We start from the raw sequence: 19,061 nt of genomic DNA, 5'->3' as shown, positions 1-19,061 counted from the left end.
ACAGTAGTTGTTTTTTTTGACAGTAAGTGATTCTCCTCAAATGCTATTGGGCTTTAAATTATGCCCTATTTTGCATTTTAGTCCATTCAGTACTAAATAAATATATTTTATTTTACGTATGATTTACAGTAGATTTTAATAAATACAAAAAATGTAAAAGGTGTGCATTATAGTTGACACCTAGATGAACAGTGTACAGTTGTTTTCATGACTGTAAGTCATTCTGCTCCTATGCTATTGAAGTTAGAAAAATGTATACCAATATCGCATGTAACTTTGGAGACGGTCCCTAAATATGCGAATATCGAACGTCCAACGTCAAGCCAACTTTATGCCAGTAGAAATAATTTAATTAACGAAGCATGTTCCGCTCAGTTGCGATTTCCACATCATTAAATGTTTGTCCGAACCGTTTTTCCCGTTCTCTGCTTCTAGGTAACTTGTTAGTGATCGCCTTCGTGAGTTACTTTGGTGCCAAACTTCACCGTCCGAAGATCATCGCCATCGGCTGCCTGTTGATGTCACTTGGGACTTTTCTAATTGCCTTGCCGCATTTTATAATCGGACGGTAAGCCAAAATTTCATCCGTGAGTGAAGATGTGCGTGATGTCAGTAGGGTGAGCTGTTTTAAAGGGTCACATGGATCCAGTTTAATCTCGTTAAAGCCCATGAATGCCGTGTTTAGTGTGTGTGTCTGTGGTCAGATGCTGTGTGCCGTGTCTGTTTCTTGTCATCGTAAAGCTGCTGCATCAAGGAAACATTTTTAGTTGATATACAGAACAGAATTTTGCAGGACCTCTCTGTGCACATTCCAGTTTGACTTCATCCTTGCAAATCAACATGCAGTCTCAACCTTGAAAGTGTGCCATATATATAAACTTTTTATTATTTATTATGATGAACCTTTCCCATCTTTATTATTGACAAAATAATATATATTTTTAACACTTTTTTTCTTATGTATGATTTAATATAATCATTATGATGCATGTTTTCTTTTTAATTTTATATAAATAATTTATATATATATATATATATATATATATATATATAATATATTTTTATTTAATTATCATTAAAATATTTTTTCTGTCCTTATTATTGTTGACAATATAAAAAATAACATTTGTATTATCAGCTATTTTGTAATTATCATTATTAATGATGCATCTTTTTCATCATCATTATTGTTGACAAAATAAACTGTATTCTGATCTAAATATGTATTTTTTGTGTCATGTGACATGGTTTCTGATTTCTGCTGCCAACTTGTTGATGTTTTATGTGCAGCTACAAGTTTGAAACATCGATTCGATCGTCAGTGAACTCGAGCAGTAACCTCTCTCCATGTCCAGTGAGTTCAAGCGTTCTGGCCACAGCTCCCAGCACTACTGCAGGACCGAGCTCAGGTACAGGACCAACTACGGCTTGGTAGATTGGAGTCTTGCTGGTTAAACTAGTTATAAACCTAACATACGCTGGTGCCGTGTAGGGCCTCATATGGTTTAATATAGTCTTGCTTGTTTGTTATGCAAATGCATCATATTTGCTGAATGAGGTTCCAAAAATACTGCCTGTTTTGCTCGAGCATGACACACTTTCTTACAAAATCTGTGCATTTTGTTGTATTTTTGCTTTAACAACCATTTGTGCGGTGAAGTCTTATTACCAGAAAAACTGCCATAAAGACATGCTTTCTGTCTTCTTCTGAGCCAGGATATATAACGATTTGTTCAATTCTCAGCTGATTGTCATATGTAGGACATTATTTGATGCCTAATCCTGATTTCAAGGTTAGAATTAGTGACCCTGATGTTTTCTGCTACATCTGTGGGTGTTTTGCTACAGATACTGACAGAAAAAGCAGACTTTGTGAAAAAGCTTATTTTGTAATTAATTAATTGACATTGACATTAAATGTAGTATTTGAACACATTTCTTCACTCCTTTGCAGATTGTAAGTTAAATTATGCATTTTAAATACTTTTTGTCATTAAAAAAAACGCAAAACTTGACATTTGACTGCTTTTGTTGTATAATTTGAAAAATCCTCATTATGTTGAAAAAAACTTTTTTTTTTTAAATTCAGCATCACCAAATTAGCTCATATTAGGCCTTTTTTTCAAGATGCATGGCTATGCTATAATCTATCCTCGCTTGTTTATCCAGTCTCATTTTATTTGGTATATTTGTCGTGTCAGTTCCTCGAAACGCCTGTCATTTGCAACCCTTCTCACCGTCTCTTCCCTCTTTCTTAGGTTGCGAACACGAGTCCAGGTTGTCCATGTGGATCTATGTTTTCCTAGGGAATATCTTGCGAGGAATCGGCGAGACCCCAGTGCAGCCTTTGGGAATCTCATACATCGATGATCACGCTCTGGAGGAGAACGCAGCCTTCTACATCGGTACATCTACACGTTTGGTCATGCATATGAGATTGGAGTGAATATAGGACAGATATGCATTTGCTGCTTAATCGATTACCATGCATTCAGAGAGAATCCCAGACTGTTTTGCCCTTTTAACGGCTTCCTGGTACTAATTGTTTTTCCTAGAGAGCATTGTCTTTCTTAGTAAACTAATCGATTCATGCCATCTGCTTTAGGATGCGTCCAGACGATATCAGTCATCGGTCCGGTGTTTGGCTACCTGCTGGGATCTGTCTGTGCCAAGATATACGTGGACATTGGATTTGTTAACATGGGTGAGTGAAACAGTGATGCACTATTTCCTAAAGGAGTCATTGAGTTCAGTTGCATCTGGATGACTTGAATGCCTTGAATATTGTGCCGTACGTCTCTGGAAATGTAGTCCAGGTTTTCTTGAAAAAAAATAATAGAAAATGCTTCTGTTCTATATGTTTTCATGGGTTTTGGCTCATCTAGACCAGACTAGTCAATCTCAAACTCCTAAAAGTTTTTTAAAGAAGTAATTCGCTGTGAAATCAAGAGGAAATCTGGAGGAAATCCAGCTTATTCATATTAGTCTTATTTTGTTTGTATTTCAAACAAAAGTGGGAGGAAATAAGAAACTTTGTTGTTTCTTGTTTGAAAGCCGTGGAGGCTGTTTATGTTGGATCTGAGTGCGTTTTTGGCATCCGAACGCGCTCTTTATTTGACTCGGGACGATGTAAAGGGTCATAAATGTTAAGCTGCGATTTATCCAACAGCTGTTTTGGATGAGATGTGCCTGTGAAATGAGACTAAGAGTTTAAAGGGGGCATAGGCTGAAACATGTAATATCCTTAAATTGCATGATATTAATATTAGATATGTGCGTGTGTACTTAGAAAGTTCAGTAATCAGTGATCAGTACATCATGATGTGTGAAGCTGATTCCTTCCAGAACTTTTGGCATTGGCAAAGTTTATATATGTGAAATAATGCGCGTTGGAGACACGGGCCGTTTCTTCACGGATAATATTGCGTTACACCCTGAAGTCAAGACATTTGGCAGTAAAGTTAAGTTGTAAGATATCGTATAGTAAATATTCAGCCAATAAAAACTATATCACATACCTTAATATCAAATGTTTTGGCTTTAATTTTATTTAATGGACAATAAAACAAAGTCCACAACATTTGCATCATAAGCATAAATCCTTGCAGGAATATTGTTTCTATAGAGATTTCTACATTTAATGATACTAAAGATTACATAAGATTTTTGTTCAGGGAGGCTGCATTTTTTACGGAAGTTCTAAGCGGCCATGCAGCATTATATTTTTTCTGTCTTGTTTTCTCGTTATCACGACTTAATTTTCTCGTGATCTCGACATAACAAAAGTTGTTTTGTCGTTATCTCGACATAACGGAAGTTGTTGATCTCAACGTAAAAACCGTTTTCTCACGACGTAATTGTAGCTATCCTGAGAAAATCAGGGTCGCTATATTGTCTTCGACGATAAAGTTGCAGACCCGACAGCCTCCTTCTCAAGTGTCGAACACTTATGTGTAAGTCGTCAATCACTGACAGACACAGAGCTAAAATGGCCGAGTATGAATATGCATGAAAAGTATTCTATCATGGATCAATGTAGTCGGTCACACACACAACACCTTCAATATTTGGGATGGCACTTATACCATATTTTAATTTTTATTATTTCAGTTTGAGTGAGTCCCTGATCAAAGTGAAAGCGAATACGATCATCCATGATGCTGCGATGATGCTGCTTCTATAGCATTTTCTAATGCCGAATACACAGAGAAAATTAAGTCGTGATAACGACAAAACAACTTTCGTTATGTCGAGATCACGAGAAAACAAGACAGAAAAATTATAATAATGCATGGCCGCTTAGAACTTCTGTAATTTTTTTATAAAAAATAGTAAAAAAAATTTTTTTAAATATTATTGCAATTTAAAATGGCTGTTTTTAAACATTTCTTAAAAAACATTGAAAACATTGTTTTTGCTGTTTAATATTTTTTTGTAAACTGTGATAAATTGCCATTCAAAAAATTGGGGTAAGAAAGCTTAAAAAAGAAAGAAATTAATAGTTTTATTCAGCAAGGATGTATTAATAGGATGTGAATAACCAACACTCTCTCCACCCTCAATACCACGACTGAGGTGAGACCCTTGAGCAAGGCACCGAACCCCCAACTGCTCCCCGGGCGCCGCAGCGTTGGCTGCCCACTGCTCCAGACCAGGTGTATGTTCACTACTGAGTGTGTACACTTGGATGGGTTAAATGCAGAGCACAAATTCTGAGTATGGGTCACCATACTTGGCCAAACACCACTTCCCTTTCCCCCCTTTCCATTAAATTGATCAGAGGCGACAGTAAATATATTTATAACCTTACAAAAGATTTCTATTTCAAATACATTTCTATTTCAAATAAATGCTTTTGATTTCTGTTCATCATAGATTCCCAGATAAAAATGTATTACTGTTTCCTCAAAAATATTAAGCATTAAAAACGTTTTTAACATTGATAATAAGAACCATTATTAATAATTGAGCCACAAATGGTGAGTATATAAGATCATTTAAAAAGAAAAAATCGTATTTATGCCAAACTTTTGACTGATTGTGTAAGTACTAAGTACTAAATAACTTTTTTGTGATTATTATTGATATGGCTTTACTGCAGAAAATCTGTTCAAAATGCCCCCAAAAAATCTGACTGAGATTTTTTTTTTAAATACAGTTGAAAAATGAACATTTATTCACCTTCATGTTGTTTTTATTATGCGTTTTGTTTTCATTTTCTTCAGTAAACCACCAAGATGAGTTGTTTGGCAGAATGTCAGCTAATTCAGCTTTGGGTTGAGCCATTGACATCAAGCTTCACTCTGCTACTCAGTCATGGCATGTTTAAAGATGTGGCTGGAACATTATTTAACAACTTAAATTTCAGTCTTTTCCACAGAAAGATACAGTGCGACATCAGGTGACTCGCTTTATACGATGCAGTGGTTATATAGACCACTTTGATGCTGCTTTTATACTGCTTTTTGTAATCTTGATGCATAATTCACCATTTTTTTTTTGTTTGGAAAAAAGCAGTTTGAGCATTCCGCTGAACATCTTGTTTTGCGTTTCAGGATTAAATGTGGCAAAAAATTTGTTTGATTGATCCATTCCGTGTTTATGTGAAATGCTGCAAACGTTTCGATCTCCTGGCAGCATGGAGGCTGTCTGAGCGTACATGATGAGCTGAGAGCGTCGAGAGACAGCGCGAGACATCTAAGACTGTCTGTGGATCACAGTCTGCGTCTGCCTCGGCTGTCTGCCTGGCCCAAATATTCTGAACATGTGACAAGCTGCAGCGAGCCTCGTAGCGTCTGTTTTCTCACTGTTGACGTGTGTGTGTGTGACTGTCTTCTCACAGACAGCATTAGCATCACCCCGGGAGATGCACGCTGGGTAGGCGCCTGGTGGCTGGGATACCTTATTGCAGGATTCATCACCCTGCTCTCGGCGGTGCCGTTTTGGTTCTTGCCCAAGTCTTTGCCCCTGCCAGAGAGACGGCTTGCCAAGTATTCTCCAGAGCGGAGCAGCTTCATCAAAGACTCGCCCCTGCTGGAGCACAAGTACCAGGCAGACGAGCCAGCCAACTTCTTAGAAATGGCCAAAGGTAAATCACCTAGAATTCACAGAAAAATTCACCAAAAAATCAGAAGTCTGCGCTGGTCCAGGCTGCATAAAAAGCGTATTTGGACATTGATGACCCATGTAAAGTGCTGGAATGTTATTGCATTAAATATCAAACCAACTGGCATTTATTTTCACCCTATAAAGTTTATTGTATCATATTTGATAGGCAAATTTCTAAGGCCTCTAAATGGTCTAAATTCTGCTGAAAAACCTGTAGTACACTATCTACTGCATGCCTTCTATCCTTTTTTTTTTTTTTTGTACTAAGTAAAAGTCCTTTCATTATAATTGTACAAATGTCCACCTTCGGCTCGTGCTTCACGTACTTCACATTTTTATGAAGTAAATGTAAGAATAACTAGTAATATTTCAATTTAAACACTTACTGGTCTGAAGCAGCTCGGCTTTACTTGATTGAATCATTTTGTAGATAAATCAGTGCGTCTCAAATCTGATCATCAGGATCTTTTGAGGAACGTTTGTTTCCAGAAGCTTTACGTTCACTGTTTTCTCAGCGGAGGAATGATCTTCACAAGCCTCCAAAACATCTCACATCTTCTGAGGAACCTTTGTTTCTTCATCTCTCAATCATCATTGGATTGCATTGCATTATATGTTTGGATCATTTCAATCTCATCTCACCAAGACATATTATTGGAGATATAAAGTGACCACTGATATTTATGGCATTTTATGTAATCTGCTATGCTGTTATAAAGATCTGATTGATCAGAATTTCATCACTTTTTGTCCATAAATCTGCACCGAATTGCATATTTTTGCTCAGTTTGGGCCTTTGAATGAAACTGAGCTGTTTTTCCTCCTTATTCTCACTATATCAGACTATATGATCCATAAAAGCCTGATGAATTAAATAACAGATCAAGAAACACATTTTGCTGTTTTTATATATGTATATTTTTCCATAAACACTTTAACCTTTTAATTTTTCTGACTTATTCCGTATGTCAGGCTTTACAGGGTTAAAGAAAGCATTGGCAAGCTTTTCAGTCAAAAGTTTTGCTTACATGATTTAAAATGACAAAACAATAGAATTACTTTTCTAGAACAATGTGGCATTTAGAAAACCCCATATCTATACATCACTAGGACACAGTTGTGAACTCGAATACTTCATACATCCACTAAAATTCAAGTTAGTTCTTAGAAAGTTTGTGAATCATTTTGTTTTCAATGCAATGATACTGATTCATTGGAGCATGTATGCTGTCGAATGCCAAACAAACTGCCAAATATTTGCATCATTCTTAAACATTTTGTGTTCATGTTTTTCAGACTTCTTGCCAACGCTGAGATCCCTTTTAGGGAACCCAGTCTACTTCTTGTATCTCTGCATCACCATCATCCAGTTCAACTCTTTGATCGGTATGGTGACATACAAGCCCAAATACATCGAGCAACATTACGGACAGTCAGCATCCAAAGCCAACTTCTTAATGGGTACGTCGTCTTCCTCTAAACACACGGATATATTACAGTTCACAGTGCAGCTGTGACCTTAGAGCTACATGTTTTGATTGTATTTTATTAATGCGTGTTAAACATTAATCTATGGGTCTGATATCAAATCTAAAGGTTTTATAGCTCGGTTAAATCACAGTATGATATGGCCCAACATTGCATATGAAAGAGAACGGAATCCAAAAATAATATCAGCACAACGTATGCAGACACCAGAGACTGTTGTGCGTTTCGGGAAACGGCATTAGCGTTTGAAAATCAGATGGAGGGAAAACAAATAGACCTATTCTGTATCCCTTAACCTTTCAAGCACAAGAAGAGCCTTCGCCTTTGTTTCAAATCTGCGATGCTGCTGCTTTGATCCAGGTTTTCCTGATGCCGTCTGTTTTTTCAGGAGTGATCAACATCCCAGCCGTAGCCTTGGGAATGTTCTCGGGGGGTGTGATCATGAAGAAGTTCAAGCTGAGCATCATGGGAGCAGCCAAGTTTGCGCTGGGAACGTCTCTCCTGGGCTACTTCCTGTCGCTTTTCTTCTTCGCCATGGGATGTGAGAATGCCAGCGTGGCCGGCATCACCAGGTCGTACAATGGGTAGGAAGAGACTTTCAGTTTGGCTTCTGCTCAAATCTGGGCCAGTTGCATAAAAACAGTCATTATGTTGTGTCTTAAAATCTAGTCTGCCCACTTCAGTTAGCCAATGGGTAATCGATCTTACTTAATGGATTCCAATTAGTCCAGTCTACATTTTTAGGAAAATAATGTATAAAAAGTTACTTAGTGAAAAAAATGACTTGGTGAAAATGACTGACTTGTCCAATTAATCAGCTTTATTGAGGTCAACCAAATAATGCTAAATGCAAATAATAAAATGCAACTATATATCATTATGCATAAGTTGGATATTTTTGCAATGCATTGTTTATTTGCCTGTGAAGTTCATACAAAAAAAATAATATATGTTTAACACAATCAGCACAGTGCCCCAGTGTTATATTAGTATCATTGAGATATTATTATAGTTTTAATTAATAGTAATTCTGTTTTGTTTTTGTCATTTTTATTAGGTCTTTCTATAAAGTTTTTCTTCTTTTCTAGTTTTAGTTTCGTTTAGTACATCAAAATGGAAATGAGAAATGTTGCCTTGGCAAGTAGAAGAAATAAAATAAGTTTTTGATAACACTTTCTTTTGTTAACATTAGTTAACTACATTAGTTGGTATGAACTAACAATGAATAAAACTTTCACTGCACATATTAATCTTTTTTTTTTAATGGTAGGATCAGCATTTATTAATTATTTTTTTTAAGCTCAAACATCGGGTCTGTTAAAATTAGTTAATGCACTGTGAACTAACATGAACATTTTTATTAACTAACATCAACAAAGTTTAATAAATGCTGTAAAAATACATTGTTTATTGGTAGTTCATGTCAGTTAATGCATTATTAATGCATAAATGGAACAATTTTTTTTTTATGTTTTAAGTAACAACATGTTTTTTAGTAATGTTTTAGTTTTGATAATGATTTTGTTTTTAGTTTTAGTTAACTATATATAATAACCCTGTAATGCATTCTACCATAGAAAGAAAGAGGGGAAAAATTGCACATAAATGAAACAAATTTACTGTTAATTCATCAAAAATTTGATGATTCTCAATCCAAGAGAGATTCACCAATCATAAAATCAACTTCATCAAAATTGTTTTTACTCCTGATGGAAGTGAGCATTTTTTTCTGTTTTACTGAAGTACAAGTCAGCATTGACCTTTTTACTGACCTGTATGACACAAAGGTGTGAATTATATGATGTGCTTCATTTGCAAAATGATAAGAGCTGGATGAGCCAGTAACAATCTGCTTATGTCTAACAAACAGGACGGAAAGTCTGTACAAAGAGGACAAATATCTCTTAGCCTCCTGCAACACAAACTGTGGCTGTCCCAGAACAAACTGGGACCCCGTGTGCGGTGAGAACGGCCTCACCTACGTCTCCCCCTGCCTGGCTGGATGCCGGACGTCCCACGGCTCTGGAATAGACACGGTAAGCACGGCCTCTGAACCGGGAGCGTGATTCTGGAACAATGGCATGTGTTTGTTGTCCCGTCCCTTCAAAGAATGCGAGCCACATTGTGTTGTGTTTCGTATGCCTTGAACTCAAGCTTTTCCCAGCACTCTCTGAAGGGTGTGCACAACCTGTTTGTCTTCAGCTCAAAGGCTATATTGAATTTTTGAGCCTTCTCTGAAACTTCCTGAGACTGTTCTTTCCCCGTCTCTCTTTGAGAGTGCAGACCTGCTCGGTTCTGTCTAAACATTGTGGAGTTTCATAGCCTCTAAACGGCTGCGATACTCTGCGACTTTAATCTGAAGTCTGTGCTTCCTCGCTCCCATCCTGTGTGTTCATTTCATATCTCCAGCATCTGTTATATGCACTGTCTTTTGTCCCTTCCTTTCAGACTGCTGCTAAACAACGAATTGGTGTAATCTCAGACTTTTGATGAGTGAAGTCAACCAAAGAGCATATTTTGACTGTATTTGTTCAGTATGTGGACAGCGTATATTTTTAGATGATAGGGGTTTTTTTTGTATATGTTTTATGTAAAAGTAAGCATCTCATTTGTTTTCTCCATATATATATATATATAGAGAGAGAGAGAGAGAGAGAGAGAGAGAGAGATTTTTAATAGTAAGATTAAAAATTTCAAAACAGACCTACCTTTGATTTTTATTAATTTATTATATGCTTCTGTTGAAGCCGCAAGTCAGTTTGATTTGACTCTAATCTATTTTTATTTTTTTTACAAACAACGGCAAAAACATTTTATATAACTTTTTCTTTGCATTTTACATTTACAATAATTTAACATTTTTAGATGCTACATTTGTCTGTGAAGTACATTGGAAAATGTATTAAAGCTGGTCAAAATAATGCATTAATATTCATATGCCACATTAAAAATGACCAATGCAGTGCACTCTACAATAGAAAATGTAGAAAAAATATATAATTACAATAAATATAATTGGTAAATAAATAACTTTAGCAATGCACTTCATCTAAATTCATTATTTAATTAGTTTTTTGTTTATAAACAATTACAATAACTTTTAAAATAACTTTTTCAGTGCGTTTTTACATTGACAAAATTGTAAATTTTTACATTTTATATGTGTCTGTGAAGTTCATAGGAAAATGTATTAAGGCTGGATAAAATAATGCATTAATATTCATATACCACATTAAAAATAGTCAATGCAGTGCAGTAAAGAAAAGTAGAAAATAAAAATACAATAAATGAAAATTGGTAAATAACTTGAGCAATGCACTTAATCTAAATTGATTTTATTAGTTGATAAACAACTGCAATAACTTTTAAAATTACTTTTTTCATTGCTTTTTATATTTAAAACAATTGTACATTTTTACATTTGCCTGTGAAGCTATTATGGCTGGATAAAATAATGCATTAATATTCATTCTTCACATTGAAAATAATGTGATATTTAGAAGAGGAGAAAGAGGGAAAAAATATATATATACTTTCACTTTTGTCATTTAGCAGACGCTTTTGTCCAAAGCGACTTACAAATAAGAAATATATATATATATATATATATATATAATTACAATAAATATTATTGGCAAGCAAGTAACTTGAACGGCACACTTCATCGAAATTCAATTGATTTCATTCGATTTTTTCATTTATTTATAAATATAAATATAGTAACCACAATCCATGAGAGAATCATCAATAGTATTTGTGCATCATGTGACCATTTTGAACAGTCATTTCTGCTACATAATTAGGTGAAAAGCTCATTCCCACAAACAATTTAAGCACAGTCTTGCACCTTTTGTCTGCTTTTCTTTTTCTGTTCCAAATCAAAGATTACAAGGAATAAAAGAACCAGTGGGTATATTATTAATAGAAATGGGTGACTGCTATTTAATATGAGCTCATAAATACCATGAATAAAAATGTATTACTTTTTTTTTTTTTAAACGCCCATACTTTATCAGACAATAAATGTGATGGTAGACCTAGAAAAGTCCTTGTTAAAATTGTGGTTAGTTGCAGCAATGCAGTAATAACCAACAGAGCACTGCATTGTGAGGTTGTTTTGCTGCTTTAAGTAGTGTCTGATGTGCTGTGTTTGTGTGTTTCAGGTGTTCGAGCAGTGCAGTTGTGTAGATGGCGGGAATCATACGGCCAGTGCAGGCCAATGCAACAACAGAGACAGCTGCCATCGAGTCTTCCCCTACTTCCTGGCTCTGTCTGTCATCACTTCCTTTATCATCTCGCTGGGCGGAACGCCGGGATACATGCTGCTCATCAGGTGAATTTCTGACTGTGATTTATTTTTCAGGAACTGCCGATGGTCCAGAGACTTACTGCTCACTTTAAGAGAATAATTCACTCAGAAATAAACATTTGCAGAAAATGTGCTCGCCCTCAGGCCAACAAAGATATAGATGAGTTTGTTTCTTCATCAGATTTGGAGAAATGTAGCATTCCATCACTTGCTCACCAATGGATCCCGAATGGGTGCCGTCAGAATGAGAGTCCAAACAGCTGATAAAAACATCACAATAATCCACACCACTCCAGTCCAGCAATTAACATCTTGTGAAGAGAAAAGCTGCATGTTTGTAAGAAACACATCCATCGAGACATTATCTTCACACCATTGCTCCCTGCTAAAATAATCCATAATAATGCTTCCTCCAGTGAAAAAGTCCATCTCCTGTTGTCTCACATCAAAATCCAGCCACATATTAGTTTAGAGCTGTTTTGGACGGTGCTGGATCTGTGCAGATTTCTCTTCTGATTCAGATGAGATGAGATGACTCACTGAAGAAAGTATTATTATGAATGTTAACAAATTACTTGTGGATTATTGTGATGTTTTTATCAGATGTTTGGACTGTCATTCTGACGGCACCCATTCACTGCAGAGGATCCATTGGTGAGCAAGTGATGGAATGGTTGAAAATTTCTAAATATTAGAAAGTCTTGGTAAAGTGAACGTTTTGTTTGCATGCTGAATTATCGTTTCATAGAATACAGAATGAAAGCACAGAAAGCTCGTCCAGTCATATGTTTGGTTTCCCCCCTCCTCCTCAGTTCAAGCAGATTACTGATGAAAACCGACGGCGCTAATGTGATTTTCCCCTCGTTATTCCATGTCTTAGTCGAGGACTGTAGGCCAGTCAAAACTGTTGATCGATTGAATGCAAAATCGGTCGAGACAAGTTTATGGTCACTTGTGAAGTTCAGTAATCAGACTTGTGTCTTGAAAGGAAAAGCTTTAGCATCAGGGATTGTCAGCTTTCTCCCAAAGCTCAGTCAGCTGACGCTGCTGGAATGCTCAGCCTCCCTTGGGCTAAATTAGGTTAGCGGCGGCAGCAGCAGCATCGCTGGCCCGGCTTTGTTTGGTGAAATAAAAATTCCTGTGTGTCTGTAGCTTTTGAGAGAAGATGTGATTACTTTGCATGAAGTAATCTATATAGTGCTTTTGTAAAGTCTAGTGGCTTGATTCAATAGAATCGGTTCACGTTTATTCATCATGTTAGCAATATAAACCAATTTATGTTCCTGGTATTATGCACAATTCAGTGTATGTTAAAGATTTTAATTGAACAAACTAGAATAATTTATGCTACTTTTTTCGTCTGTTTAAAAATACAATTAACCAATAATATCGCAATCTAACTTTTTACAATATTTGATGCATGCTGAATGATTTTTTTTAATTTCTCAATTTACATACAATGGATAAAGTCACAGTGAACATTGTTAGCCGTTCAAGACATTTATTATGAAAAATAAATAACCTAACTATCTTTTGTGTACAATTTAGCAATGCATGTAATTTTAAAGAAAACATTTTTTCAACAAAGTATAATTTCTGCTCCTTTTTTACTGGCATGTAAAAATCAAAACATTATGCAATATTTTATAAATGCAAATGCCTTCATATTAAATCAAAATCAAAACCCTATTTTTAGGGGTTCGTGCACGTAGTGCAGAAACCCTATTGTAATTGTTAGGATTTTTATTATTATTATTATTCCGCCGTAAAACGAATCGTGCAGCCCAAACTGTAAGGCCTAGAGACTTGAAACTCGGACAGATCGTAGAGCTCAATTTGGGGAGAACGTATCAAAGTCTCAGCCCAATCGGCCAAACGGGGGCGCTACAGCGCAAAAACCTAAAATTTCAGACGTTTTTGGCCCACAGTCGTAAACCGTGTGTCGTAGACTCAAAAACTTTACATCGTTGCAATCCTTGGGTTAGCCCGAACAAAAGTGGAGTCCGAAATTTTTGAGCTACGACGCTTCCTTCTTGCCCTAAAATTGACCTATATCCCAGACCTACTTTTGCGAACTAGTCCTAGGTTTTTCGCCCGATCGGAACCAAACCAGTGCAGAAATATTCTGTGGACACTGAATATCAATAATTATCAAAAAAAAGTTGAAATTTTGATTTTCGGCCGATACAGTACTCCAATTAGCGTCTATGCTAACGTTAGCCAAATGTTATTGGAAGTATAACTCTGGAACGGAATGAGCTATATTCACCAAACTCGGTACAAGTATGTACGAGCTCAATCTTTGGTCAAATAAAAAAAATTATGAAGCTTTGCCACTTAGGGGCGCTATAACACAGAAAAAACATATAAATGGTTATAACTAGGCAATCGTTGGTCCGATCGACTTCAAAATTGGTATGCAGCATCTTGGTCCAAAGGGGCACAAGTGTATATGAGGACATTCACGTATCTCAAAAAACATGGCCGCCATTGGCCAAAACATTTTAAGCACCAATTTGACAAGGTTAACGGAGGTCGATCGGAACAAAACTCGGTGGGCATGTTCGACTCATGGCCCTAAAGGTCTGTAAGAATTTTGAAAGAAATCGGCCACAAGTTGGCGCTAACGAGATTTTTGGCTCTGTAATCACGTGGTGTTTTACATATCCACGCATAATGCATATCATCTGATAGATCTCCTCATAATGAACAACTTTTCCTCTTGGACCAAAGCTGTCAATCAAATCGTTCATTAATTATTCAGAAATATGTCTAAAACCTACTTTTGCGAACTAGTCTCTGGTTTTTCACTCAATTTCGATCAAACCACTGCAGTAATAATCTCTGGACTCTCTAGATCAATAGTTATCGAAAAAATGTTGAATTTTGTCCTTTGGTTAGCCATAATTGGCTAATTTCAAAAAAGAGGTGTGGCCACACATACCCAACAGCCTATAAAACCTAAACGAAAACTTGAAACTTTACGAAAGTTGGTGAAAACATGTGTCACATGACTGTGAACAAGCAAGAAAAGTTTCATCAAGATCGGACCATAGGTGGCGCTATAACAGTCAGAAAAGCCATCAAAAACACAATATTTCAACTGTACATGAAATTAACTGTAAAAAAAACATCTTAGATATTCACAAATACATAAGTCATTCATATCACATGATAGATCTCATCATTCTGAACAACTTTGTCTCTAGGAGCATTTCTGTCAATCAAACCGTTATTTAACTATTCGCAATTAGGTTTAAAACCTACTTTGGTGAACTAGTCGTAGGTTTTTCACCCAATCGCAACCAATCTACTGCCAAAATGTTCTCTGTCCAGGGCTTATTAATAATTATCAAAAAAATCTTTGAAACATCCACTCACTTTTGTAATGGGGCCCAAAAACGTTTAAAAGTCGAGGACCTATTTTACGAAAAATCCTATAACTCGTGAACGAAATGAGATATCTTCACCAAACTTGGTACATATATATAGCAGTAGGAACTTTGGTCAAACAACAAAAAATACCACTGATCTGCCACTTGGTGGCGCTATAAGATCGAAAAAACTGTAACTGGGTAACCGTTAGTCCGATCGACTTGAAACTTGGTATGCAGTGTCTTTGTCCGACGTGGCTGAAAAATCTATGAGGACATTCGCGTATCTAAAAAAACATGGCCGCCATCGGCCATTAAAATTTGAGCACTTATTAGACAAGGTTAACGGAGGTCGATCGGAATGAAACTCGGTGGGCATGTTTGACTCATGACTCCAAAGGTCTGTAAGAATTTTGAAAGAAATCGGCCTCAAGTTGGCGCTAACGAGATTTTTGGCCTAGTGATCACGTGGTGTTTTACATATCCACAAATAATGCATATCATATGATAGATCTCCTCATTCTGAACAACTTTGCCTCTTGGACCAAAGATGTCAATCAAATCGTTCATTAATTATTCAGAAATATGTCTAAAACCTACTTTTGCGAACTAGTCTCTGGTTTTTTGGTCAATCTCGATCAAACCACTGCTGTAATAATCTCTGGACTCTCTAGATCAATAGTTATCGAAAACATGTTGAATTTTGTCCTTTGGTTAGCTATAATTGGCTCATTTAAAAAAGGACACGTGGCCACAAAAACCCAACAGCCTATAAAATGTAAACAAAAACTTGAAACTTTACGAATGTTGGTGAAAATATGTGACACATGACCGTTAACAAGCATGAAAAGTTTCATGGAGATCGGACCATAGGTGGTGCTTTAACAGTGAAAAAGGGCTTCTGAAACAGTATTTCTAAGGGAAATGACCTCAAATTGCAATAAAATATTAATAACATTCACTTATACACTACATCTTCATATCATCTGATAGATACCCTCATTCTGAACAACTTTGCCTCTTGGACTAATGCTGTCAATCAAATCGTTCATTAATTATTTACAAATGTGTTAGAAACCTACTTTTGCTAACTTGTCTCTGTTTTTTTGCTCAATCTCGATCAAACCACAGCAGTGATGTTCTCTGGAGTCTCTGGATCAATAATTATCAAAAAATGTTTATAATTTAAGAGAGACTGGGCCAAAAATAACACTATAATAGTTATAAAGCTTAAAAACACAGTGTTGTATGAGAAATTGGCATTTATAACCACTAGATGGCAGCGGAAGACCACTAATGGCCTTATTAAGCTGTAAAACAGCACTGTTCAATGGCTACTGAAGGATTCAAGTTAAAACATTATAAAATCACTGTTATAACATTTTAAACCTCATTGAGTCAAAGTTTACCATTTTGTTCATACAGACATATCAGCTTTTATAATTTTGCCAGATTATGATTACAGTGAAACCTAAAAATGACATCTAAACTCTTAAAAACTGAATAAGTGCAATAGGCTTTGTTACCTATCACTTATTTGAAATATCTGCATCTGCAACAAAATGTGTGTGCATGTATGTCTGTGTATGAGTGTTTCTGTGTGTGTTTGTGTATGTGTTTGTGTGTGTGTGTGTGTGTATACAAGTGTTTTTCTGTGTGTGTGTGTGTATACAAGTGTGTTTGTGTGTGTGTGTGTGTGTGTGTGTATGTGTGTAAGCAGGCTTTATGATTGTTATTGTGATGGTTTGACCATTTCATTTCTATGTGTGTGTGCATGTGTGTTTTTGTGTGTATGTAAATATGCTTATAGAGTATTAATAGGCTAGTTTAATAATTTTGAGATTGATATTATTTTGAAAAACATGCTTTTGTCAACTAGCTTTCAGTTTTTAACTCAAAATCAATCAAATCATTGCAGTGCTGTTCTTTAGACTCTCTAGGTCAATAATTATCAAAAAAATGTGATAATTTAACAGAGACTGGGCAAAAAATAACACTTACAGTTAAAAAGCTCAAAAACACAGTGTTGTATGAGAAATAGGCATTTATAACCACTAGATGGCAGCGTAAGACCACTAATGGGCTTATTAAACTCTTAAACAGTACTGTTCATAAGTTGCTTATGGAGATGCTATAAAATCACTGTTATAACATTTTAAACCTCATTGAGTCAAAGTTTACCATTTTGTTCATACAGACATATCAGTTTTTATAATTTTGCCAGATTATGATTACAGTGGAACCTGAAAATGACATCTAAACTCTTAAAAAGCGAATAGGTGCAATAGGCTTTGTTACCTATCACTTATTTCAAATATCTGCAACAAAATGTGTGTGCATGTATGTCCGTGTATGAGTGTTTCTGTGTGTGTTTGTATGTGTGAGTGTGTGTGTAAGCAGGCTTAATAATTATTACTGTGACCGTTTGACCATTTCATTTAAATGTGTGTGTGTGTGTGTGTGTGTGTGTGTGTGTGTGTGTGAATATGTTCATAGAGTATTAATAGGCCAGTTTAATCATTTAATTTCACTGTGTGTGCATGAGTGTTGTGTGTCTGTGAGCCTGCTTTCCATTCTGGATGTTTTTAACTGTCAGCCATACATCCAGGTTGGCCAACCTTAAAGGGTGTCAATTTCACGAACCCCGGTTAATCGCTGCTTGCAGCTATATTTCTATTTATTTTCATAATAAATACATTTTATAACATGCAATGATTATTCAATTTATTATGACAAACAGAAAAATAGGGTTTATTATATATTATTTATTAGTCATTAAATTAATCAAATACATCACTATGCAATTATTCAATATGCAAACTATGCAATTATTTATTGAAATATGATCTATTAGAAGTAGTCGTAGTAGGTAGTATATTTGGTTCAATTGTATTCATTTATTTTTTTACAGCATCTATTTTCTTTTATTATATTTGCATTATTTTTGCGATTTATAGAATCTTAAATTTCTTGTAAGCAGCACATCTGTCAAACGTGTTTCTGAAAGGAGCTAATCTAGCTGCTCTTTCTCTGGTTTCATCGACAGATGCATCAGACCTCAGCTGAAGTCTTTAGCTTTGGGTTTTCACACGTTGACGACGCGCACTCTAGGTGAGAGACGCTCTGGTGTTTGAAGCTGCTGACATCTCTGCTGAATCATTTTTTAGTCACGGTGGTAATGATGATTTGTTTTGAAGCAGTAGTAGATGGAATGCTGTTTTTTTGTCTTCCACAGCTGGAATTCCAGCTCCTATATACTTCGGAGCCATCATAGACAGCACCTGTCTGAAATGGGGTCACAAGAAATGCGGAGGGAGAGGAGCCTGTCGAATCTACAACACTGCTGCCTACAGGTATTCAGCTCAGCTCACCACACTCCGCATAAATGCATACTACAGTGCGGTGTAGGTTGGAATAAGCCAAAGTAGCAAAACAACTAACTTGCATTGTTTTTTCAAAACTTTATCAGACTGAAAAGCCTTCATGTAAACACCTCAATTGATCCAAATTAGCTTGGTTTGAATTAATTTTCAGGTGTAAACCTGAAATAATCTGAACAACAGGAAAAATTATATAAAATGATTTTTGAGTTCTCTCAACTTATTTTTTTTAGGAAATTTCTCAACTTTTTGTTGTATAAACTTAAAAATCTTCTGAAGCTGGTTGCCTTAAACTTAAGTGGGCTCAACTATTTTTTTTTTTTTACAGTGTACTTGAATCTAAATTTTCTCAATCAGATTCAGAAATACTTTGGGCCGTGATGCACGTTTACATGCACTCTT

At 35.9% G+C, this 19,061-nt stretch overlaps 1 protein-coding gene across 1 annotated transcript in view; it reads left to right on the top strand.

Moving 5' to 3' along the window:
- LOC306858807 (solute carrier organic anion transporter family member 1C1-like) overlaps positions 1-19,061 on the top strand; it is a 43,224-nt gene that overhangs the window by 20,971 nt on the left and 3,192 nt on the right. Inside the window, exons 4-14 of the mRNA XM_079399550.1 lie at positions 436-568; positions 1,291-1,409; positions 2,259-2,405; positions 2,606-2,704; positions 5,843-6,088; positions 7,405-7,569; positions 7,985-8,180; positions 9,467-9,632; positions 11,760-11,929; positions 18,326-18,390; positions 18,515-18,632. Of these exons, the coding sequence (XP_079255676.1) occupies positions 436-568; positions 1,291-1,409; positions 2,259-2,405; positions 2,606-2,704; positions 5,843-6,088; positions 7,405-7,569; positions 7,985-8,180; positions 9,467-9,632; positions 11,760-11,929; positions 18,326-18,390; positions 18,515-18,632 (1,624 nt within the window). The remainder of the gene's footprint in view (positions 1-435; positions 569-1,290; positions 1,410-2,258; positions 2,406-2,605; positions 2,705-5,842; positions 6,089-7,404; positions 7,570-7,984; positions 8,181-9,466; positions 9,633-11,759; positions 11,930-18,325; positions 18,391-18,514; positions 18,633-19,061) is intronic.

The sequence above is a fragment of the Barbus barbus genome (assembly GCF_936440315.1).
Source record: "Barbus barbus genome assembly, chromosome: 39".
Lineage (NCBI taxonomy): Eukaryota > Metazoa > Chordata > Actinopteri > Cypriniformes > Cyprinidae > Barbus > Barbus barbus.
Note: the sequence above shows the minus strand (reverse complement) of the source record. Positions and strands in the feature narration are given on the sequence as shown.